Source organism: Dromaius novaehollandiae, chromosome 5, assembly GCF_036370855.1.
Source record: "Dromaius novaehollandiae isolate bDroNov1 chromosome 5, bDroNov1.hap1, whole genome shotgun sequence".
NCBI classification, from domain to species: domain Eukaryota; kingdom Metazoa; phylum Chordata; class Aves; order Casuariiformes; family Dromaiidae; genus Dromaius; species Dromaius novaehollandiae.
The window spans coordinates 26,474,149-26,498,803 of NC_088102.1; the positions used below are offsets into that span (position 1 = coordinate 26,474,149).

The following is a 24,655-nucleotide window of genomic DNA, read 5'->3' on the forward strand; positions in this document are numbered from 1 at the left end:
AAGACATCAGTTACCAAAATGAGAAGGGACAGGGCTGCCTTACCTCATGTGCACAGGCCACAGTGTGGGGGAAATCAGAGGCTGGCACTTTGTTCTTTCTAGAGAGAAGGAAACCAAGAAAATAAAAACAGTAGAGCAGAGTCAGCTTACCTGGTTGCGATCTCTCTTCCCCATCGATGGTAACCAAAAACTGGAAGAAGGCAGAGTTGAAAGAAGAGGTGGGAGCAAAACCAAGGAAGAAAGGAACATGGGAAAAGAGAGTTGTGGGTAAGGAGAGAAGGAGAAGGGAAGAACAAAAATGGAGGGAGAAGGAGAGAGATTAAGCACCAACAGGACTCATACTCATACTAAAAACAACGAATTTCAGATCCAGGGAAGAAATGTGGATGCCAACAGCTGGTGAAGGCTGAACCCACTGAATTACAGACAAGAGGAGCCCCCTTACCTAACCATAGCCCAGTAAAAACAGTATTAGAGGACCCAAGGGACAGGCGCTATATTTCTGGTGCCGAGTATAATTATAATACACAAATTGGGAAAGGAGACATAGAACATCAACAACAGAGAAGGCAATTTCGCAGCTGCCTTGTCAGTATAATTTCTGCTATTAGGGCACATGCCTGTAGTGTGTCTCCACACAGAAGCTTTTTAAATAACTGACATAAAGAGCTCTTCTCATGACCGCGTAGGAGAGCCACAGTTATTGTGCGAGGGTACACGATAACGGAGGAGAAAAGAAAAAGATGACTGGAAACAGAAGGGCATTTAAGCAGTGGCCACACCCTGGGGCAGCCTTAAAACTGAGGAAAGTCAGCAAAAGCAAATAAGAAAATGGAGAAACCATCAGTAAAGGGCTGGGTCCTATTCAGCAGGTCACTGCATTCTTAAATTACTATAAAGCTTTTCGTTCCCTTCAGTCCCAGAAAGGAAGAGGGCCCCATAGTTCTTCCACTTCTCCCAAAGTCCTATACCACAACTGGTAAAGGCCTTACTCTTTCTGGCGCGGGTCACTAACAATATGACCTAACCTCTCGGTGCCCAGAGTGCTCACGGAGGTCTCCTGAAACACAAAGACAGGTAAAAAGTTGCAGATTCTCATGCAGTGAGCAGACATAACAGCTTGCTGCTGCCAGTTAGAAGAGAACTTGCTCCCTTATTCTTTCCTCCCCAGCCCACTCTCAGCTAAACTTACCTACCTTCTCATTTTAGAACCTCAAGTGAGCTGATTTAACTGCTAAGAATGGCAGAAAAATGTTCCATTTTATTTGCTGGGCTAGTTTTCTGTCATTTTAGTGACTACATTCGCTTGCAAAGGGGTGCACCAAGGACTGGATCAGTATGAGGTATGCAGCACAAGGCTGCAGCTAAGAACACAGGAAAAGGCAGAGGAGTGCTTACGCACAGGTTGCTGGGGCCAGCTGGGCCAGAAACAGGCTGAGAGCCAGGACATCACGTTATCCCACCAACAAAAATCTTTAGCTTGTTTTCCTCACAAACTGAAGCCAGCATCTCCAGTCAAAGAGGAAGGGGATTCATCAAGCACAGATGAAAATGAAACTAACAGAGTAAGCATGGAGCTTGTGCTTTCTGAAAGTGGCAATGCAGCAGAGTATCTCTAGCAGATAAAAAATAAAAAAAAGGTATATCCTAGGAGAAAGGACCTGCTCTGGGAGCACATTTCTCTCTGCAAGATGTTGCCCTCTTCATGTGCTTGATGCTAGTGTACATGTACTCACACAATCTGAAGCACCAGCTGTTCATATCTGCATAGCAACTACCTTCAAGAAAGAAATGTACTTTGCGGTGTGTGTCTGAAGAGGATAAAAGGCTTTTACATGTAAGATTCTTCATAGCTTGTGCCAGGTTACATAGGTAAAACACATACAAAGTTTGGGGGAGGTAGTAGCAGCAGGGGTGAAAAATGGGCTATTTGTTACAGCAGGAAAATTATTAACTGAAAGTGCCGTAATGTTTAAATTTACGGTTTATTACTGTGTAAATTACAAGCCGTACTTTTGGTAATTAGCAGCTCGCTGGCGGGGAGCTCTGAATGAAACTCATTATTTATGATTACAATTTAGAGAGGGATGGGGAAGGGGGAGCAGTGACCTCCGCTGCAAATGACAAAGATCCCTTTAAGGTGATGAAGATGAATTAAACAAGTAAATATTATCCTTCTAATTTTAATCATTAGAGGTGCTGCCAAGAGGCCCAGTCACTTGCACGTGGCCTGAGGAACCATACCCAAAGCCGATCTCTTGTCAGCTGAGGATTCAAACACTGGTTACAACTAAGCAAGGTGAGTGGAAGGAAGAAGGGGCAAACAAGGAGCTTTCAAGTGTGACTGAACAGAAGAAGGAAAGTGCACTCCTCTAGCCACCAGCCTCTTCTTACACCCCTCTCTAACAAAGACACTCTAAAGCCAGCCAGTTCAGAATATAAACAAACATCATCAAGAGCACATCCCAGTTAAAGTAAAATCCAACACAGCCAACACCTTCCTTCTCAGAGGCACCTTTCCCAGTGGACAACAGCACTCTCCACTCCAACATCCAGACCTGACCGGATGTTTCCCTCCCTATTTAGGTTGGCTTCTGCCAAATCTCCAACTAGGAACAGAACTAACCTCTTTACCCCAAATACTTCTGTCACTAAAAGTGCAGCTGCCAAAGCCATCTTCCTCTACTGCCATTCATACCACACTGCTGTGTGGTAAAATGTCTATGCACGTAAAATTTGACCTTCCTTCACGTTTGAGTCACCTCTCAGGCCTTGTAGTCTCAGATTATAAGCATGTACAAGTCTCCTGCCATCATCGCTTTCCCCTGTATCCTACCTAAAGCTTCTTGGTATTTATGTTCCCTACCATTCACCCTCACACCTCCTTCCATATTGCTTTTAGCACTGATCAACTGTCTTTGCCATTCAAAATGTTCCTTGAGGTCTGCTTTGTCACTGAATCAACTTCAGACAGTCAAAGCAGTTAACCAAAGCAGATAGCATATGAAACAAAAACGTACAGGGCCCACTTTCTGCAGAAAACAATTCACTTGCTAGCTTACTCAGAACAGTACTTCAGGACTGATCATTCAGGACTGATCAGCACTGCAAATACAAATTTACTATCTTGCAAAAGGGAATACCTTGCCAACAAGCCTCCTCCGACCTTTCCGGAGACAACGGGCAGCAGCTCCTGGTAGGCGATTGAGGCGAGCGTGAAACCCTGAAAAGAAAAACAAACAAAAAGGAGAGCAATGAATACCTAAAGATTCTTACTGACAAAACATTCAAGAGAGACAGTTGGTTCAGTGGACGAAGTGTGGGATCAAGACCAAATTTTGTACACAGCCATGCCTTATTTAGTTTTTGCTCAAATCAGATCCCTATCTTAGTCTGCAAGAAGTAGATAATTTGTTCATTCAATTTATTCATAAATCAAATAAAAACGTATTAAAAGAAAGAAAAACAAGCAAAACTCAAGAACAGGGGCAGTTGATGTTAGGAATAATGAATATTTCAGTATCCTCTCCATTAGTGCACCTATTTTGAACCAGGACTTTGTTGCTCTACAGACAAACAGCAGAGTTTTTCAACCCTATGTACACAATGCTAGGCAAATGCCAAATATCTGCATCTTTCCATTGTGAAGGTGGGACATAATACATGGAGAAGGATCACTAAAAAAACAAAAAACAAAAAAAACAGAGACCACTAACATCAGTTTAAGCTGCAGCACCTATGAATGATACCTACTCTTGGCATCATATCACAGTTCACAGATACGCTGCCTTCCTTATGGAGCTCACCTCTCTGAGCTGGCCGCGAGGGCAAAAGGAATGTGGAATCTGAGAGCTTGTCCAGGCCTGAGTCAATCCGCTCCACTTCAGATCGGTGGTCAGCTCCCCACTTGGGGAGAAAGCTGGGAACAGTGAATCCTGGGACACATTCTCCTTCATAAAACCAATCACTCTGCTCGTCATCTCCTAAAGAAATAGGATGGAATTATCCACAAGAAACCCAACATGCCCTGAGACTGTCCCACAAAGTACTATATGTTGGCATTTTTGGATGTGGAACAACAGCTGAGATCTTATTAGGAAATCCTTCCTAAAGACCCTTATATATGTATGCTGTTTTAATGACCTGCAGTAACTATGGGGCTTCACTAAACACTTCAAACTAACCAACTCATCAGTCTACAGAATTTCCCTACAGAACAAAGCCCTCTTTATAGACCTGCCTAGGGCAGCTTTATCACTGTTATGGCTGCATCTCATCAACCTTAGTTCAATGCTGTGTGATGTCTAATGTACAACTCTTTCTCTGAAGTAATTACCCTGATAGAGGTAGATGCCAGTCATTTGGCACACATGTTATAGGCCACCAGAGGAGAGACTTCACAACAGGGGAAGACCAGGCTCATGCAGTAAGCAGGAGGAACACACTCACTGACGAGAAAGATCCCTAGTCTCAAAATACAGCAACTTACAGGAAAAAGCACATGAGTAATAGAAATGGTCATTCAGAGTGTAAGTACTAACCATGCTGTGAGTCTGGCTCAATTAAAATTCCTTAGACTCTATCAGAACTACAAACCTCCTGCAAGGCTAGTGCAGCAGCAGCAAAGTCTCCATAAAGCAGAGCCACTGTAATTAATATAGTTGCAGCCTAATACTGAGCTGCATCAGACAGCTTTTATGGTAAAACTGCCTGGGCAGAAATCCCCCAAGGGTAGTATCAAGCAAGCAGATCCTGAAACATTTAGCTCTTCAGTATCTGAGCTGAAAAACAGTCCCGTGTACTTGCAAGCCATTTCACCTTGCCTTAAAACCTACTGTCCCACCTGACTTCTGGAAAACTCATTTGCCTACCATTAAGTCTCAACTCAAGCATCCCCCACTTACTCTCCTTTCTCTCCTTCCCCAATTTATATGTCCCTGTGAGAACTCCATTATACCTGCAGACCAAAATACCTCATTCCAGTAAGGGCAATACAATTTTATACATAACAGAAAAAGCAGCATAACCTCAACCAAAAAACAACTCCAACCAGCAACAGGTTGGACAGCTGGAATGTTTCATTCCAAAGCTTTGATGCTGCCTTTTATTTCTGTGATGTCAGCTGATTTTACTGCTTGTGATAAATATATTTTGAAATACAGAGAATCCTACCCACTTTACATTAAATTAAAATTAAGTCACATTGGACAGTTCTTCTAAGTGTTTATAACTTGTGCAAAAATATCCATATGATTTTGGATCTAAGAACATGGTGCAGTCACACATATCTAAACACTACTTTCATAAGACAAATATCAAGAATCAGGATCATGTACTGATACCACAGTTCCTTTTACCTTGAGAGGTCCCAATTCATTTTACAAAAAATTTACATTCAAATTATAAACTAGGATCATTCTTCCCTCGCTGAAACACACGGATAGCTGGAATTGCAAAGACAACCCATTTAATTCACATCACAAACATTACATGACATACCCTCAAAAGAAGGAGAAAAACTATCTTCAACTTAAGTGTATTGATAACTTAGATTTCCCATTATTCAGTTCGGGATTGTATTGTGATCTAGGATGAAAAAATTGTTTCATGTTCTCCCCGTATCACCAAAGTGAAGAGCTGTTGTTTGCAACATTCTTTTTTATGATTGGAAATTGTCTAAAAAAAGGAAAGGGAGATGTTTCTATTTTAACCTGAAAATGCAACATTTGATTTTCAAAGATCTCATCAACTCTTTTTAACATAAAAGTAAGCTAAAACATTTGGCTAGCAAGCTATTATAGTGTAAACTGTTTGAACAGACACAGGCCTGTTGATTGTGATGTCAAACCTCTTCTTCCCCTCTCTAGACAGGGAAGGTCATAATTGGATTATCATTTTAGTCAATATATTCTACATTCTCTTACATACTCAGTATTCTACTTCTGGTAGCAGCCAAAAGTTAATGTCAAAAAAAAAAAAAGTGTAAAACCAGGGCAAGTATATAGTGATACTAGTCAGGCCTGCAGCAATCTTGTTTCAGGTGATGAAGTAAAAATTCAATACTTCAATCACCACCCTGCTTTGTCATCTGATATGTAAGTGCCCACTACTTTCAGCTCCCCCGAACAGTCATTAGCAAAAAGAGGGGACAAAGGATTTCAATTTCTTGATGCTTTTGAAAGGTGAGATACTGGAAAAACAGCAAAGAAAGAACAAAGCTGATCTCTGACATTCCTGCTCTTGCGGAAAGCATTACAGCCACCTAATGATCACAACGGATCAGCCCTACGGCCTAACACATCATCTGAAAAAGTGTAAGCATATTTGTTAGCATTGTATTCTCTCACACATACTTGGGTCAGTAACAAGCTAGGGGAAGCAACATTCCCTACTGAATTACTGATTCTACTTCCTTTAGCACTCACATATTCCCAGGAGAGATCTCATCCAATCTTGTGAAATGTGACAAAATCAGAGTGCACACTGGCACAAGCTGTATGGAATTACAGGTCTCTAGGGTCACCTTCTACCTGCTCCATATATAATAGTACTGATCGCCTATGTGTCTACTACAACTGCTTTTGCACCTACTTCTGCCCTATCCCCCATACACTGCACTCTGTACTGTCACCAACAAATAAAACTAGCATACACTTCACACTCAAAAACCCTAAGAAACAATTACTACAGTATACACTGAAGATACCAGTCAACTAACACACATAACAGCAAGGTATTTAAAGAAATAGAACCTATCGCATATTATTGCTGTCTTCTTAGCAAAGTTTCTTAGGTTACCTGTCAATATTAACAGTGCTTTCTTTGGAGTTGTCTCTTCCTGCCCACAGAGAATAGAACTAACAGATTGTGGGTATTAATGGTATGTAGGCAACAGTTAAAAAAACCTAGAGCAATGGATCATAAAAATCTGTGCTTTCATTGTGCAGAGCTCTAAAACTCCTATAGGTTTTTTTGTGCCTTGCCATAATAGTTTCTTGTATTAAATGTTATAGCTCTGATAAAGCATTTCAGCAGGAAAAGTGTACTTCTATCAAAAACATACCTTTATAATCCTCAGCTCATTTTCTTAATTTATAGCAGTTAAGTGGCTCAGCCCCTGGCCTTTGTCTCATACTTCCCTCTTCGACCCCCTTCAAACTTAGATCCCTCTTTGTATGTATAGAGAGCAAGAGAAATTCCCCAGCAACACATCAGGAAAAACCACAGGACAGTCGTTACCTTGGCGGCCCTCATCATTGGTAAAAAGGCCAGTATCACTGCTGCTGCATACACTGCTGGTTTCACTGGAACAAAAACAAACAAACAAAACCCCACATTGTTACAATTCCAATAGATACACAACAAAAACACTTTCTTACATTTTACTAGCCTCTCTCAGCCCAAAATGCTTTACATGTCTCACAGAAATTGTGTACATGGCATTTCAGATACATGGCTGGCTTTAGGATGGAACATAGTAGCTTTCTGCTAAATCCCAGCAATGCCACATCTTTTGAAAGAGGGGAGAATACTGCATCTAGTTTAGTTCTAAGTTTTCAAAAAGTAATTACCACGACAGCATTTGCCTCAGGTACTAGAGTAATCAAACTATGACATTGTCTGGAATACTCACTAGGCAACTGAAGTGCAATTTAAAAGTCTGTCCTTGGGTCACTTAACGAGAAGCTAAGTTTAAGAGAAAACCCTCTGAAGTTTTCTACTTCAGATTCCTTTTTCTCAAAAATGTTATGCAGGTACATAAACCCCCCTTGAGTCCCCAGCATCTTCTCTTTTCTGTGGAGGGAAGAGGGACTGGCACATTCATAGCTTTTCAGCTAAATACCTTGGCACAGCATGACTTGCTGCTGCTGAATGCAACCACCAGTTATAGTACGCTTTGAATTTGCTGCAGCTGCTGCAGGAGACTTAGTTCTTGAACCAAGGAATTAAACTAGAAATTAATGTGTAAAAAGCTGTTAATTGACTGTAAAACTGGACGAATATATGCAGCAGAAGTACGTGCTCAGGTCAGTCCCAAGCATCTGATGGCTTTAATGTTGATATTAAATCAATCCTTGGACAATTCAGACAATACTTCCTCTGATTTAGCTGAGAAATATCAGAACAAATGGAAATTGCTTACTGCCCACCCCCTCAGCACTGGGGCCTTATAGAAGATGTGAACATCAGATATAACTCAGCACTAGAATTACTGTCTGATCAGTGCATGCTGTTAGAGAGCATCTATGGGTCCCTCTGCCCCATGGGAAGTGGGCCATACCAAACACCACTATCAACAGCAAGCAACTCGATGCACGGAGCAGGAGAATGAGGAAATTGCAAGTAGTGTCACCCCGAAGAACTGCAGGCATATAATAAATCCACATTTTGTGAGCAAGTTATTGTTTTTAGAAAATACACCAAAACTTAAAAGATGAAGAGTCTGTACATCATTCCCACATTTCAGTCTGCAAGTTAACATCCAATTCCAAATCAATCCATTACAAAGTTTGGTCATCCATTCACCCTCCCACATACACAGCACAGCAATAAAGGCCAAGGACTGAGAACCATGAGTCATTTGTTTCATTCCTAGCTCTCCTACCAACTCACTGTATGACCCTGGGCAAATCTCTTAGCGTGTCTGTTTTCCCTTTTGAAAGCCTGGATTAATAGTCCTCACAAGCAGCAGATGCGAGGATTGAGTGACTGCTTCATAAGGGTTTTGGCATCCTCAGAGGAAAGGTGCCTGAGAAAGGAAAAAGCATTAGGTCAAGATTCCAGATCACATTAACAGTACTTTAAGCATCCTGTTCTACTGAAAGGTCTTCAGTTCCTCATAGATACACACTATTGCCAGTGCCCTACTGGAACGAACTTTCATGGATCTCACCCTTTTCACCACCCCCTTTACATTTCAGGGCTGAACACAAACTAGACTCCTGCACAGGCCTTTCTGCGGGTCCAGTAAGCACTGATTAATGACCTCCACTTGCAAAGGAGGCTACTTACCTTAACCATGAAATAATGAATGCTATTGATCCGACAAGCTACTGCTATAGAGTGTTATTGATCACCCAATCTTTGGTTAAAATGGTCCTCATTTAGCAATTTCACTGTCGCAAACACCTGGAGCAAAGCACGCTTATAATTAAATAGTTTGGGGAAGTTAAAGTGAGAGGTGATGGACAGAGATCTCAGGTTTCCCCCATTTATTCCTTCTCCTGAGCTATTGCTCGTGTCAGGAGGGGTATTGATTTTCTATAAAAATAAGAAAACAAGAGGCACCGAGGGGCTGCAGAAGGTCAGGCTGGGCTGGAGAAGGAGGGGAAGCTGAACACTCTGTCTTTGTCACTTGCCTTCCAGGAGAGGGGAATTTTTTCTTTCCTGAGAGACCAACCTCCAATACATCAGTTTAGCCAGGCTCTTGACTGCCACTACAGGCTGACATTGAAACAGCTCCCTTCCAAAGGGAAAAGGATATGTACGACACACTCTGGATGAGCACAGGTTACACTGCCAGGCCAGACTGCATCAAAATCAAGCCAGGGAAGTCACTGCAGCATTGGTCGGTCAGTACAATGCCTGGTTTGAAAAAGTCAAGTTAAGAATTATGTAACCTGACATAGGTTAGACAAACTGCACATCTACCACTTGCAAACACATCATCCAACGTGATTTTTCAGACAACTCTTGGACTATGGTTTGTTCTGCCCTCAAGCTAAGCCCAGACCATTCTGAGAGCACCCAACTTAGATCAGCAAGATAGAGAACTTCAGGGCTCAATTTATAATTTGTCTTCAAATTATCCCCTGTCAGGGACAGAAGGGCATGTTATTTCTAACAGTCTTATCAATTAATTTTCACCCTTGTACAAATATTCAGATAGTTGCTTAAATTAAGACCACTTGCTTCCTCTGTTGTTTCCATAATTATTTATATATCGGGCTTTGAGTCAGGTCATTACTCCATTTAGATCTGTCGCTGTTCCCTCATCATGTTCTTGCACATCCTTCCTTCTCTCGCTTTGTGTTCATTCTTCCATGTTTGGCAAACTATTCCAAATGCTCCATTTCACACACACTTTGAATCACAATACTGCAGCACATCTTTCTCCAGGAAAGGACTGGGCAGGGCCCCACAAGCAATCTGTCAGAACTACCCTCTCTTTAAGGATCAATATCCTAAGCTTTTTCAGTGAATAGGAGTTTATCCACTGAATACAGTAGGCTTTTGATCAGAGGCAGGATAAGGAGGCTTCTAGAAAGCAGAGAAAATGCTGAATATTTCAGCATGTACAGAGATTCTTGCCTACCTAACAAGGACAAACAAATGTCAGAGAAGGGGAGGAAAAAGAGTGTGAAAATATCAATTCTGAATGATACACAACTTAGTTTGCCTAAAAACACATTAGTTCTTTGATGCTTCCCATCACCAGAGGCATGAATGGCAGTGAAACCAATTCAGTATCAAAGTACTTCGTAAATCACTAGATAAACCACTGACTGCTTCCAAGTCCCACAAGCTTTATCAGTCACCTTCCTTCCCATCAGCTTGTGATGACACCCCTGCCATTCTTTCTGCTAAGCATCCAATTTTCTCCCTTCCTCAGGATATGCCCCTGTGGTACATCTGTGCAATGCACTTCCCTCATTTTACCAGAAAAAACAGCTACGGCAGAGTGAAAGCGAGATAGGCGTAGCCAGTCTCATTCTGCTTCTAGCAGCAAAGTGCTCTGAGGGATAGTCTACAATGAGGAGTGTTGTAGTATTTCTCTCTCCAGCTTTGATCCTCCCTAGTGAGTCATACCACAGATCACACATGTGGTGCTGGAGAGGTCAAATATTCTGATCTCTGGATTTCTAAAGAGAATCCCAAGGATTTGACAGCAGATGGTAAATGACATTTGATGCAGACACTTGCACAAAAATTAGAGAGCAAGGGACAACTGAGACAGAACGAAGCAATCTCCCAACATGGTCCTCAAGTAACGGTCCAGACAAAGCTGTGTGTTTACTCTTTCAAAGGTTGACACAAATAAAGGCTGGATCAAAGCCTGCTGGTTTAAGTTCAAGTTTGACATGATGGAACAGAGTCTGACTGGTGGAAAAAAAACCTCAAGGAAGAGTGTCCATCACTGCCACATCAAGTAAGGTTATCTCTTAGTCCATCACTATGATGTGCAACCTTCAGAAGCTACAAAGCACGTTTTCTTTCCTGGACTACCAGCAAACAATATTGAAAAGATAAAAGTGCTTTTACCAACCCATGGCAAAAAAAGGCATCCAGTACTCTCCTGAAAACACCCACCTCAAGCTATGTTTTAGCTAATTCCACACCAAGTTTTATATGAATCATGCTGACTAGGTAAAAATGAAACAGTGGTGCCCTGGATCAGGGCAGAAAGGACGCATTACACCTGTGCTTTTCACAGTCTCTCAGAAAATAGCTTTGGGAAGTTCACACTTCAAGCTATTATCCACAAAGCCCTCAATAACCAAGTACCACTTGTCCACTCTGACAAACTGCAGTAGCTAGACAGCCAGAACACTTAAATGAACCCTAACATATGAACAATTATACTGGATCAAACCAATTATACTTGTCAAATTCATTGTCCTTTCTCTTATAGCGGCTATTTTAGTGGATGCTTGAGGAAAAGACTGTAAGAACAAGACAAATACAAATTGACAGTTTCCTCAGTATATTCCTCCACTTCTAGCAGCCAGCAGTTTAAGGACTTCCTGAGCCAGGTCTTCTATTTGGTCTGTAACGCTTAACAGTCTGTTAAATCTATCCTCCACATCCCTCTTTTGGACACACTTACATTTTTGTCCTCCAAAACGTCCCACAGTAGAGTTCCAAAATTTGTGTTCTATGAAAAAAAACACACTTCTTGTTTTAAATGTTTCCTGAATATCTCCTATTTCTTACATGCTAACTATTCACAGTAACTATTCACAGAACATCCCTACTCACTTTCAGTATGCCACTCATTAAGAAACCTCTTCCATTTGCCCCTCAGCAGTTGTTTCTTTTCTAACCTGAAAAATCTCTTCTTACAGAAGTGGTTTTGTAGCCCTAGACCTACTGTAGAAAGGATAAAGATCACTCAAGAGAGAAACTTCTCAAGAGTGACATGCAAATGAGTTCAGATCATGACATGTGCATTTCCAGTTTCCATCTCTTGTATGAGACTGCCACAGTTTCATCAAAGCCTGGATACAAAGACAAGCAAGATGCCACTGTGTGTGCAGACTTATACTTTAAGTATTAATTCAATTCCTTCCAACTTCTTTATCTTCTCACTACATCCACGCTACAGCTAGCCCTGCAGGACCTCATTCCAGATTCAGAGCAGAGATACAGAACTGCAAACAAAACATTTTCATTGAGGTTCATACAGTACCTGAACAGAGGGCTAGTGGTCCTGATGGGGGATCTGATCTGTTCTCTATTACTGTTAATGGTAAACTGAAAACAAGAAACTGAGATCAGTCCACACTGATCACACAACACAACTGCCAGCAGTGGATTTACTTGCCAAAGCTCAGGCTACAAGCATGTCACTTTGGAGCAGCAGGGCCACAGACTTTTCAAAGGGCTGCTTGTGTAACAGGAGCCAGAGACAGATCAGCTTACCAGTTCTTGAAAGAATGTATGTTTTGGGTCACCAGTACTGCACTGACAGGAAAGACTTCTGGAAAAAAATCTACAGTTTAGAAGGAACTAAAGGATTTCCCCTCTTCAAAAAGAGAAGAGCACTGAATAATTTTGATAAGAACTTCTAGAAGTAAGGCACAGGATTGCAAGCAGCTACAAGCAAGGCAGCCATCTGACGTGAGTACAGGGAAGAAAGTGAGATCTCACCATTCAGACATGTTTTCATCTGAGCCCTGTTTCTGTTCATCAGCTTCACACTCCATCCGCTCTTTCCTTCCCCCTTTGCTGAGGAAGGGCCTGTTTTCTCCTGATTCACAAAGGCCACGACTGGATGTTGTCCAAGGGGCATTTTCCTTCCAGCGTGAAAGACGCTGTTTCTTGGCTGACTTGAACCTGCAGCCCCTCTCATAGTTCCACTCTGACACCCTAAGCTTTTGCTGGAGACTGGCAGCCACTTCCGAGGTCATGCGTTTTACCTTCCGGCGGCGCCGAAGCGGACGACATGGCGCATTCTCTGTGAAGGAGTCCGACTCGTGCCATGAGTGCTGCTTGCTCCTCAGGGTGGCACTGAGAGCTGGGTGTCGTTTGACCACTGCCATGTCATCAGAGTCACTGAAATTGGCTGTCAACACCTCACGGCAATCCTTCATTGCTTCATCCAAGCTTGACTCCGAGGCCTCACTGTAGCAGCAGGCATGCTCTGCCTGATGCGTGAAGTCTGAGCGTCGCTTACGACCCCGTCTCTTGCGAAGCTGACGCCGCTGCTGCCGCGGGCTTAGGGCCATCTCTTCCCATAGCTCATCCAGCTTGTTTTGTTCTGAAGTCTGCTCTAAGGCCGAGGCCAAGTCATGCACCAACTCATCCATTAGCAATATCTACTAAAAATGACAACAAACAATCAGCACCAGACATAAATGCCACTACCAACACATCACTAGATGACTACAGTATGCTATAGCCTTTGTAACATTAACCAAAGTACACACTCACTTTGGAGTTGTCTGGGAGAAGTAATGCAGGACAACTGCTGTTCCTTGGGCTATTGCTCACTCCTTCCTTTCACCAGAGTTAAAGCCCCTTCTAACCACAGCAGCAGAGGCCTTGCCACTGCAGCACTTGGCCCAAGTGCTTTGTGCCAGAAAAAGCCTTAAGTCTGTATCTTTTGCTTTGAAACAACGTGTGCTATCACACATCTTGAGCATACGCGAGCCTACAACTAGTTTGCTATCTGATCTGAAGATGTCAGTCATCATAACCCACAGAGAAGGGTTAGCCTGCTCAGCAAACAGATTGAAGACTTTCAAAGGCAGTAAAACCGAGAGTAAAATGGATTGTAAAGCAGGTAGTCTGTGAGTCAGTATCAATTCAACAGCAAAACGAGATACTCAAGACCTATGTTCCTTAGAACAGCATTTTGGAAGATCCTACCAGGAAAACATCCACCCCTCCACCTCAGGGCTCCAAGCAAGCCAAAGTCCTGGCCGAATTCCCCATCTCACAGTAACTTTCACCTCCCCATTTCTGTGTTGTGCATGTCGGGTTTCTCTTGCAATTTAAGGCTTCTGCGCTTCACTTCTGGACCCCCCGCCCAGTAAGGCCGGCACCCTGCCCCGCAGCAGCCCTGCTGCCCCAGGCTGCCCGTTAGGCCGAGCAAGGTCAGCGACCCAGCCCCGCTCGTACCGCGCCGCCGCTCTCCTCCGGCTCCCGCCTCCCCCTCGGGGGGAGCCGCTCCTTCTCAGCACAGAGGCGGGCAACCCCCAGTCCCCGCACGGCGCTGGGGCCCGGCAAGGGCCGGCCTGCAACGCGCGGGCGCGCACCGCGGCCCGGCCCGCAGCACCGCCGCGGGGCGCCGACTAAAATGACGCCGCAGGCGAGTTCCGCGCCGCGCTGCGGCCCCGCGGCAGGGCCCGCACCGGGCCTCGCCCGGCCCGGCCCGCCGCCGCCGCCGCCCGCGCCGGGCCCGCCCGACCCCACTCACCGGCCCGCGGCCGCCCCGCCGCTCCGCCAGCCCCTCGCGGCAGCACTTCCGGCCTCGCCGCGCGACTTCCGCCGCGCCCGCCCCGTGGAGGGCGGGGCCGCGCGGGCGGGCCGTTGCCGCGGGGGCGGCGGGAGGCCGGGGGCGCCCTGCTGGGCCCGGGCTCGGGACGGGGCCGCCGCCGGGGAGCGGGGCCCCGTCCCGGGCCCCGTCCCAGCGAGCGGGGCGCTGGCCGTGAGGCTTGGTCCCGGCCGCGGCCCTGGCCGGCGCCGCGGCTGTGAGCGCAGCAGGGCCGCGCCGTCGGGCGGCGCCGCTCCTGGACCGCCCACGGGAGGCCGGTGCCCGGCAGCGCTCAGTGCCTGGCTGCGCGGCCCCGTCTCCTCCCTTGGGGAGCTCGGTCATGAACGCGTCAGAAGAACCACTGTATATTTCTGCAGTAGTGCTGTGTCTTGTGGGCTTCCTCTTCCCGAGCAGTGACAGCTACCAGGCCACTACAGAAAGATGTGAGGTCCTCAGGTCTCATCCATACAAGCTCTTCATGCTATTCAGCCTAATCTTTCTTCAGTTTCATCCCCTGAGTCTTTTTCCAAAGAGCATCAGAGCACTTAGACAAATGATTTCCCTCCTTACTTACAACATGAATGCCACAGTAGGGGGAATGGGCCACACTGCCTAGTCTGGAGAATGATTCAAACTATGCTGGTGAGATCCTGGCTTCCTGTACAGTCAATATGCAGATTGTGCTGAGGGCAACTCAGGAGACCCGAATAGGGACTGTGGAGAGAACCCTGCACCCTACAGTTCTGGATAGTGAGTTGCTTGAACTGATCACCTAGAGTTAGACTCCATGGTAAACCAGGTCAAGGATGGTCTAATGCATTATGCCAACCCAATATTCAAAGGGAGTAGAAATGAAGTACCTAAATGTAGCACCATTTGAGAAGGTATCCAAGATATCCTCTTAGAGCAGGCAGACACGGCAGGATCTATGAGAGACCTGCACCTTTCCAGAGTAGCATCTGGAAGCCAAGTGTCATGTAAAATGACAGGAGACATGTTTAGGCCCCCTCTTTCCCAGTTTCTCTTCATTCTGATAACCAGTGCCAATCCTTGTGCAGCTGGAAGAGCTTCTCCAGCTGCAGGATGCACCAACTCAGGGAACAGGAAAAGGAGAGAAAGAAAAACAAGAACAAAAGAAAGAAAGAAAAACCCTGTAGAAGCATGGTCCTTTTCAGCCAGATCAGTTCCCTGGCCTAGTTCACTATGTGCTCACAAAAACAGCACAGTCAGCCCATCAGAGGGGCAGAGCAGGTGGGGGCAAGGCTGGGTCTACTGCTAAACAGCCTCAGCCTTAAGCCAGACCCCTACCCCAGCCATTCCTGTGTACAGGTACCTGCTGTATCTGGATGTGGAGCTGTTAAGCAGCGTGGTTGTAGTATCATGTGAAACATTGGACATGGCTGTTCTAGATGAAGAGCAAATCCTTATTTTAATACTTCATCTCGTAACTACTCTATGTCCCAACCTGACCTTTAGAAGTTGTCAGCAGAAATGTGGCTGTGTATGTGAGGTCTCTTCTGCAGCTGGGCAGTAATTGGCCTCTACCTCCTGGTGCCTGGCTCAGTCTCTAATGTTGAGGCGTTCCTTGATTTAGTGGGTGTATATTATCAGTCACCACAGGTTGGTTTATGAAGTTCTTATTTATGGAAATATCAGTGACTAGCTTATCTGACCTCTGGCCTGCTTTCGAATGAAAGTAACGTCTCCACTATTGAAGGCCTGATGTTTCTTATTGATTTTCTGAAGATTTGTGCTCTGGTAGGTCCCATTGTTGGAATCCCGGACCATGTCTCTACAGATCATTAGCTGCTAATGGAAGCTGTGTGTTCACAGCTCTTGCCATATGCTTACTCTTTCGTTCCTTGATTTTTTTTGTTTTTAATTACAAGATGTAGGCAACTAGTAAATGAGACACCAGCACTCCCCCGTTTCACTGCTCACTTCTACTAATTGTGTATATCAAAACTTAGTTTTGTTATTTCCTATGCTAAACCACTTTGTATTACTACCTTGTCCTTCTTAAGATTTGTACCTCTTTCATGCTTATTGTTATACCATATTCCTGTAATCGCTCCCATTTTACAGATCACCAGCAGTCATCAGAGTAAAGCCAAGCATGACCCCACAATCCAGTCCTGCTTAGCATCCCCTTTTGTTTCTTGTGTTTCAGTTTTTTTAGTCTATGTGGCAGCATTCATATTCAAGCCAATATTGGCTCATTTTTCAAGTAACATTTTATGAGACAGTGTATCAAATGCTTTGCTGAAGTCCAGCTATATTATGTTCATGGCATTCTCTTCATCCACTAATTTTGTAAATTCAATCAGAGAAAGTAATCAGGTTTGTCTGACATGATTTGTTCTTTATAAATCTACACTGCTGCTTATTGCTCATAGATCTATTATCCTTTGCATTTTTACATTTTTCCCACCTCTATTCCATTATGTCACCAGGAACAGAAGTTATTGAGAAAGGGTGATAATTGCCAAGATGACTACTTCCTCCCTGCTCCCCCCACTCAAAGACTGGTACTGCACTTGCTTTTTCTTAGTCCTCTGGCATCCTCCCTAGTTTGTCAAGATATTTCAAAAATAGCCGTAAGAAAGTCCTTTAATTTGTAGTTGATTCCTATACCCCTATAGGACAACCATCATTTAGCTTCACTGAGTTCTCTACATGCAATTTCTGTAAGTAGTCCTGTATTTCGTTTTGAGCTGTCATTTTAATGTTTTCATTACTTTTTAGTTCTCTGAGAAACTTACTTGGAAAAGTAGTATTTAAAGAAGAAAATCAGTCATCAGGTGGATTGTTTTTATCCCATCCCCAATTGCTGACTTCAGTTAAGTTACTTTGACTGCACTGATACATCTATAAATTTCCTTCCTTTTATCTTTTTAACCCTTTCTATGGCAGTAGCTCACACTGCTTGATTGTAGCATTTTGTTTTCCCTGTCAGCTTCCTATTTCCAAAATAGGGAGTTTCTTTTTACTCTCAGATCTGAGAGCCAGTCCCTTCAAAAATCTAATCTCATTTTACTGCTCCAATTCTTTTTCATGTTTAAGGATATAAAACAGCTACAAAATATCTGATTTAGAGAAAAACTTCCCTTATGGGAAGGTTATTCTGTAAACATCTACTTCAGAGCTTCTTATACCTTCATGTCAAGCACTTCATACTGGCTACAGTTCTAGATAGGATAACAAATTAGATAAACAATTGTGTGAAAGAATTCCTATGTTCATATGTCCTGGGGAGACAGGAACAGATACCCTAATTTCACAGATAACAGATACACTCTAATTTCTCTTGTTTTCTATTCATTTTTTCCAAATAATTCACCACTATTCTGTTGGTCAACAAACTGTTTTGCAACTGGTATAAATTTTACTTCATCTGGCTAATTTTTGCCATGTTCACTATTTCAGACCAAATTTCGACAGATGTCAGCAGTGTTTTGCCTAAGTAAAGACAGCAGATTGGGACGGTGGGTTGATTTTTGGGCAGAGGAGTGGTGGTAGCAGAAGCTGCTTTGGCAGTTTGGAAGAGACACAAGAACTAAAAGGGTGCAAAAGTAGAGCATTTATGTGTGCAGGGAAAAATCAAAACATTGGGAATAGGAGTTGGAGAAATACAATAGAGGCAGTAGGAGGTCATCTGTTTTTTGGGCAGCTCATAATATTTCTGTCCTGTCTTACAAGGTCACTTCTGACATGTGACTGTGACTGTAAGTTTTCAGTCCTTGTCTATGTTCAACTGCCTTTAATCTCTCTGTGTAGCTCAGTTTCCTTGCATGGACAACAGCAGCTGACCCATCTTCACAGCACCGATTTTGCTTGTGAAGTGCTCTGGGGGATACCAAGTGTTCAGCACTCTTCCCCTGGCTGGATTGTTACCCTTTACTGGCCTTTGTACATACCTTTTTTTTTTTCTGCCAGAGGCAACATTGCTGAGGTTGCCAGCACCTACCCCCTTTAGCTGAACTGTTCCTGGGGCTGGAGAGGGGAGGCTACTTGTTGGGGATATTTCCAGGGTGGGCAGGGGAGGAAGCTCTGCTGGATCCTACCAGCCAAGTCATTGCTGTCTCTTTGCCCAGCTCTCTCTCCAGTGAGCTCAGAGAAAGGTATGGCCTGATAGGACAGGAGAAGTGAAGGGGTTGTTGCTCGACCCAAGCAAATGCTTTGCATGGTCCCATGATGCTTCTCAGTAAAACCTTCCAGGGGTTAAAAGGAAAAAGAGAGAGACAGAAAGGGGACAAGAGACAAAGGGAGGAATAAAGTCAAAAAATGTGCCGTGAAGCTTCTTGCAGCAAAATACGGAGAAAGTCATTTCCAACTTCTTTCATCTCAGAGATGAAGCCACTAAATAAAAGGGCAGTGCAGAACACAAGGGCTTTTAATCTGTCTCATCTCCTTCATAATAACTGCAAATTTTCCCTGGGCTCCTGGGAGTGAGCCTCTTTCCTCTGTCTCTGCCTTATCTCCCCCCTCCATATTTCACAGCCGGCTCCGCTCCCCTCATTCTGCTGCCCCCGGCCTAGTCTCTGTGAGGCCTGTGGGAGACGCCAGCTCCCAGGGCCTCATTGTTCCCGGCTTGGGAGGAAGCTCAGAGAGGGAATTGAAGGCAAGTCAAAGGGAAACGGCATCATCGCTGCTTCATTAATGGGAACCTTTCAGCGGAAAACATATCAGAGCGAGGTCTTTTCAGAGGCAGTAATTAGCAATTTGGAGCCTTCCCCCCTCAGGAGATGCAGCTGCGATCTAACAAGTGGGAGCAGTGCTCGCCTCCTTCTACGCTTCATATTTATTGTTTTTCATTTTCTCCATCTTCCTCCCATTGTCCAGCCTCCTCCTCGCTGCCAGATAAGGGCCCTTTATTAATCACTCCCTTTTAATTCTTCATTAATGATAATAACTTTCTCTGGTGCGCAGAGAGGAGTTAATCTTTCCTGGGTATTGAGAAAGGACAGGGCTGAAAGGGAGGGAGTGAAGGAGTGTATGGTGGACAAGGCTACACAGCTGCATTTCTCTTCCACCCCACCACCCGGAAGGAGTTTTTGAAGACTTAAGTTGTTGAGTTATGAGCTGCCTGTTGGAAAGTCTTTGGCTGTCAATTTGGCAATGGCGTGGGGATTTGATAGGATGTACCCTGGCTCAGAGATCAAGCTCTTAAGGGGAACAGGTATATTGGGCCAAAGGGAGGGACTTTCTCAGAAGGTCTTTGCTGAAAAAAATACTTTAGTGTAACTGACTAGCTGTGTCTGCTCTGTCTTGTAAGGGTGCTCCCTCAGACACCTTCAAAGCCCAGTTTTCCAACTGCCCTCACTGTCAAAGAGCACCTGAAAGTGGAAAGAAAGGATGTTTGGGATGTTCTGAGCATGACAAGTCCCTCCTTTGTGCTTCCCTCGGCAGCTGGCACAATCTGTGCCTTAGATTGCTCCCATCTGGACCTGCTAGTCCACCAATATGGACATCTGTATGAGGTGGCTGTTGCCAGGCTGGCTCAGCACAGTTACAGGCAGCCCAGCAACAAAAGCTGAATGAAGATGGCAGGGAGGGGAGGAGGCCATCACACAGGCTGTGGCCATGTGCGTGCAGCTATAATTGCTGAATACACACCCCAAGGACATGGCTAGGGAGGACAGTGCTGCAATATCCAACATGCATCTACAGCTTAGGTTCTTTTCTCAGAATTTATACCATTGCCTTCATGGAGACCTCTGCTGGTAGAGACCACACAACTGGTTTTGCCTTCTAGTGGCAGACCTCAACCCCTCCCGGGCAGCTGGGCATGCCACTGCCCCCATTAAGAATATTTTACTGCTACCAAATATGAAGGAAAATGGGAAGAGTGCTACTGTCACCAGGACCGGTGGCTCCACAACCTCACTGAGAAGTGGCACGTTGGTGACAGTGGGAAATGCTGAGGGAAGGGAAAAAATGGCATGAGGAGAACCTGGGAACTTCAGTGCAGGAGCTCAAGCTCATCAGTCAACTGTAGAGACAGCTTTGTGGCCTTCCCTCACATGCTGGTCCCATCCCAGCTTCACATCCCTTAGTCACCCAGCTGGGTGTTGCCAGAGAAGCCAGCCACAGTTCAACTTCATGGACTCCCATAGCCCTGAGAGCAAGAGTCCCCACATGTGCACCTATGGTAGAGGGTTACTGTACCATCAGTATCATTGCATGCTGGTCTGAGGCAATTGTTTGGCAGCGGTGGGAGTTTGGGGAGAAACCAGGCTGCTGAGGAAATCAGGGCAGGAGGAGGGAGAGAAACAGAAAACAACTGAAATTTTCATGTTGTATTTTCATTTGCTTCTTCTTTGATGTCATTTGCATGGCAGGTAGCCCATCTGCATTCTTTCTCCAGACCACAGTAATAGATAGTTTTTTCTCTACAGAATCAGTGCTCTTTCTCACTCCAATATCAGGACTCTTGCCAATAGCCGTGGGGCAAGAGGGTAATTTGATTTCTGATTACTATTCTACAGGCATCAGTAGGGGCTATGTGACTGCTAGCAGTCAGCTGGTCAATGACAATGTTCGGGGTACACGGTAGGGACTTGTGGTGGTGCCACTCCGGCTGATATGGCCAAATAGCACTTACTCTTCTGGGAAGTGTGCTGCTTGATCTGAAGCCTCCTGTATGGAGCAAATTTTGCTTCCCTCCAAGAATCCACAAGACAACAAGTATTTCATTTTTTTCTTCCAAATATTTTTTTTAGGGTATGGGCAATCAGTATGGCTGGACACTGGTTCACCAGTGGAGCCAGGCTGCTAATTTGTGTTATGGCATGAGAAGGAAGGAGAAGATGTGGTGAAGATGGGGAAAGGGGATAGCTGGATGCATTCACAAGCAGACTGGGCAGAAGGTCACACTCTTGATGCCAGACATAGGCATAGATATTTGCAGTCAGAAAGCCCCAGAGAGAAGCAGCAACGTGAGGACCATGTCATCGCATGGTGATATTGTACAATGTATGGTTGTGTTGTTTGAGAACCATGCCCCCTGAGTCCAAAGCTGCTGCGGCTGGCAAAAGGCTCTCCAAATTGGTGGTCCTGCAGTCACTCAGGTTGGAAGGGCTCTTGCCAACTGTGACACACACAGCAAGCCACAGCTGTCCTGACAGCATTCCTCAGGTTGCTGTCAAGCTAGGGTGGGCAGTGATACTGTCAGAAAACTCTAATGAATTTGGGCCTGCATATAACTAAAGTAATGCTATTCAGTGGAGGTAAACTCCATTGAGATTAAAAGCCCAAGCCTTGTATTGCAGTTTCTCTCTTTCCTGTCCTTCCCATAACCCTATGAAAAGATGCAAATTCACTCAAACCCCTGATTATTGTGGAGAGTATACAGTAAACAGGTATGTGTGAGGCAGTATGAAACAAATGTATGAGTACTGCTGTGATACGCAAGAGACAAGGTACCACAGATGCAAAGTTTCTCAGGAAATAAGTTTAAAAATAAAGAGAAATCAGTTTTACTTGGATTCTTCCATGGCAAGTGCATTTAAATACAGTGAGCAGGATGTTAATAATACTGTAACTTGGAAGCAAGAACTCAATAAAAAGAGAAACTGAGCACAAGCAAGGTGGGAACTGAAGAACTACTAAGCAAGTTACAGGAGTCCCCTTTGTCTCACAGCCAGAAGCCTGGTTATGAAGCTACTCATCTCTTATCTAACACATTTTATTTATTTATTTATTTTAATTTGGCAATCAATCAATGTCTCCTGTAGGACAGGGTCTTACTATTGCTGCCTGTCTACTGATCATTGCTGGTATAACAATTGTGGCCTCTGAGCCAATGCAGAGGGAACTCAGCAGTCTCACAGCAGGCACTGGGGACACAGATAAATTCCCTGAGGATGCTTGGGTGCTCAGAAGACGAATACATTCAGCCTAGCAGCAGAGAGCTGGCAGTGACATCAGTGATGCTGGTAAGGGCTATGGCATCACGGGCGTTTAGGTCATGTAGCAGGAACTGTGTTTAGCTCGTTCTCAGCAAGAACAAGCAGTGTTTCAAAGTCTAGGGGCCTCAAACGGAGCCAGCACAGCCAAATGCAGGGATCACCAGAAGAACTGGTGAAGCCTTCGGGGAGGCTGGAATGCTGCCTTTTGCAGTTATAATACTTTCAGGTCTTGCTTCCTAAAGGCCCCCTGTGGGGCTTCTAGCTCCTCCTCTGCTGCCCATGTATCTTATGATTATCTGCCTGTTGCAGTGAGAGCAACTGAAAAGCAGCAGGGCTTTGTATGTAGGGCTGCAGGGCATGACACAAATTATAAACAAAGCAGACAAGCAGGGGTGGGATCTGTCAGAAGACCTCACTAGATATATCGTCATTCCTAAGGTAATTCCCCATTGAGGGCAAGACAAACGTGCGGTAATATGTCGATGTGTGGACAGGGCTGGGTGTTTGAACCAGGGACACACTCACTGGGCTAGCCCCACAGTAGGCTGGCTGGCATCAGGAGGCTGGGCTGGGCCCACTGGGTTATATTTTGACATTGCACTGTTATGCATATAAGACCTATAGATGTGTAGCTTTAGAAAGCAACCAATAGGCAATGTTTCCTGAATCACAAGTGTTACTACAACACCATTGCATGGAACAGCAGCTGGATCCCTCCCCCGGACTGCATGTAACCTCTCCCTGCCACACAGATGAGCCTGCAACCAGGGCTCACTTCCTTTATCTTACTCACCCTTCCTACCACCACTTTCGTCCTGCACAATATATTTGTCTGGTCCATGCCTCTTGTTTCTTAAGACCCAAGTGGATCTGCTGCAAGCCCCTGCCCCTCGAGGAGATCCTGCTTGCTGCCTTACCTGGCTTTTGCATGCTGGGTGCTGTGGGGTGCCTTCCGTGGCAGTTCCTAGCACTGCACCCAGGCACCTCCTCCTCCTACCCCATGCTGTGGCCAGGGGAGCCTATGGTGCTGACATTGCCAAGCCTTTCAGAGGCTTGAGAGCACTCCACGGTAAGGAAGAAGGCGGCAGCATAGATCTGCAGGAAGGGGGAAGGGAGCAGCCTGACAATCCCCTTCGAATTATAAACATATCCTCTTTAAATACATTTCTAAGGATAACATTTGTATTACTGCGTCCTGTGGCTGCTGATAGGGCCCTGCTTATCGCCTTGGTCTCTCCTCCTTTCTCTGGGCCCTGCTGGGAAAGGTCCCTATCTGGAGCCGAGCTGGCAATTCTCCGCCAAGCAATTGTTTCAGTCCAGGGGAAAAATTAATTTCTGCCTATCGTTAATTGAGAGAATTGTGTGGAGAGCTGGGGGGGGGCTGGCGGGGGGAGTGGGGGATGGAGTGGGGAAGAGAGAGATCGTGTTATTAACAGTGTCCCTTTCATAACCAAATACCCTGATTTCCATCAGTGAGATGAGAGGCTCATTACAGCAAGAAGGTGATTAGAGAACTTGGAGGAGCTATCAGGCTAAGCAGGAGAGTGGCAGGAAATTCGGGAGGGACTCCCAGCAGAAGGGCAGCTGCACCAGCCAACCATTCCCTCTCACCCTTACTACCCTCTCCTTCACCCTCCTCTACTTCTCAGCCCCACTGACCCCCGGCCTGCATCTCAGGGAAAAGCCACAAAACAGCTACGAAGATCAGCAGTTCTAGTGGCTGGAAGGATGCTTTACATGGTGGCAGGGCCTGCACGCTCATGACTGAAAGCCCACGGGAAGTGTTAAGGGCCCAAAGGCCCAGATGACCACTCATCTTCAATGCCTTTCCCTGATGGCAACAGGAGAAGCTGCACGTAAGTGTTGACCTCCCTTCCAGCTACCTGGAGTGTTCATGCTTGGCCATTCAGTATGTTTCTGGTTAGCTGATTCATCAATAGCTATTTAAAAAGTGAGACCCCTTACTATTTCACTCACTCACAGAAATGACCTACAAGTGGAGGAAAACTACCCCAGATTCTATTCTGCTCCAGCTTTTGCATCACTC

General features: G+C 45.1%; 1 protein-coding gene across 5 annotated transcripts in view; it reads right to left on the bottom strand.

Annotated features, from left to right (window-relative positions):
• Positions 1–14,742, bottom strand: part of GPATCH2L (G-patch domain containing 2 like) — a 40,743-nt gene extending 26,001 nt beyond the window's left edge. For 3 of the 5 annotated variants that reach the window (XM_064512277.1, XM_064512279.1, XM_064512278.1), the window contains exons 1-5: positions 14,642–14,742; positions 12,871–13,541; positions 7,240–7,304; positions 3,807–3,983; positions 3,144–3,223 (exon numbers count right to left, since the gene is read on the bottom strand). In XM_064512277.1, coding sequence (XP_064368347.1) covers positions 3,144–3,223; positions 3,807–3,983; positions 7,240–7,304; positions 12,871–13,529 — 981 coding nt within the window. In that variant the 5' untranslated portion in view covers positions 13,530–13,541; positions 14,642–14,742. Of the gene's footprint in view, positions 1–43; positions 99–150; positions 191–992; positions 1,061–3,143; positions 3,224–3,806; positions 3,984–7,239; positions 7,305–12,870; positions 13,542–14,641 lie in introns of all 5 variants that reach the window. The other 2 variants (XM_064512275.1, XM_064512276.1) reach the window with 2 other exon arrangements.
• Between the last annotated feature and the right edge of the window lie 9,913 nt (positions 14,743–24,655).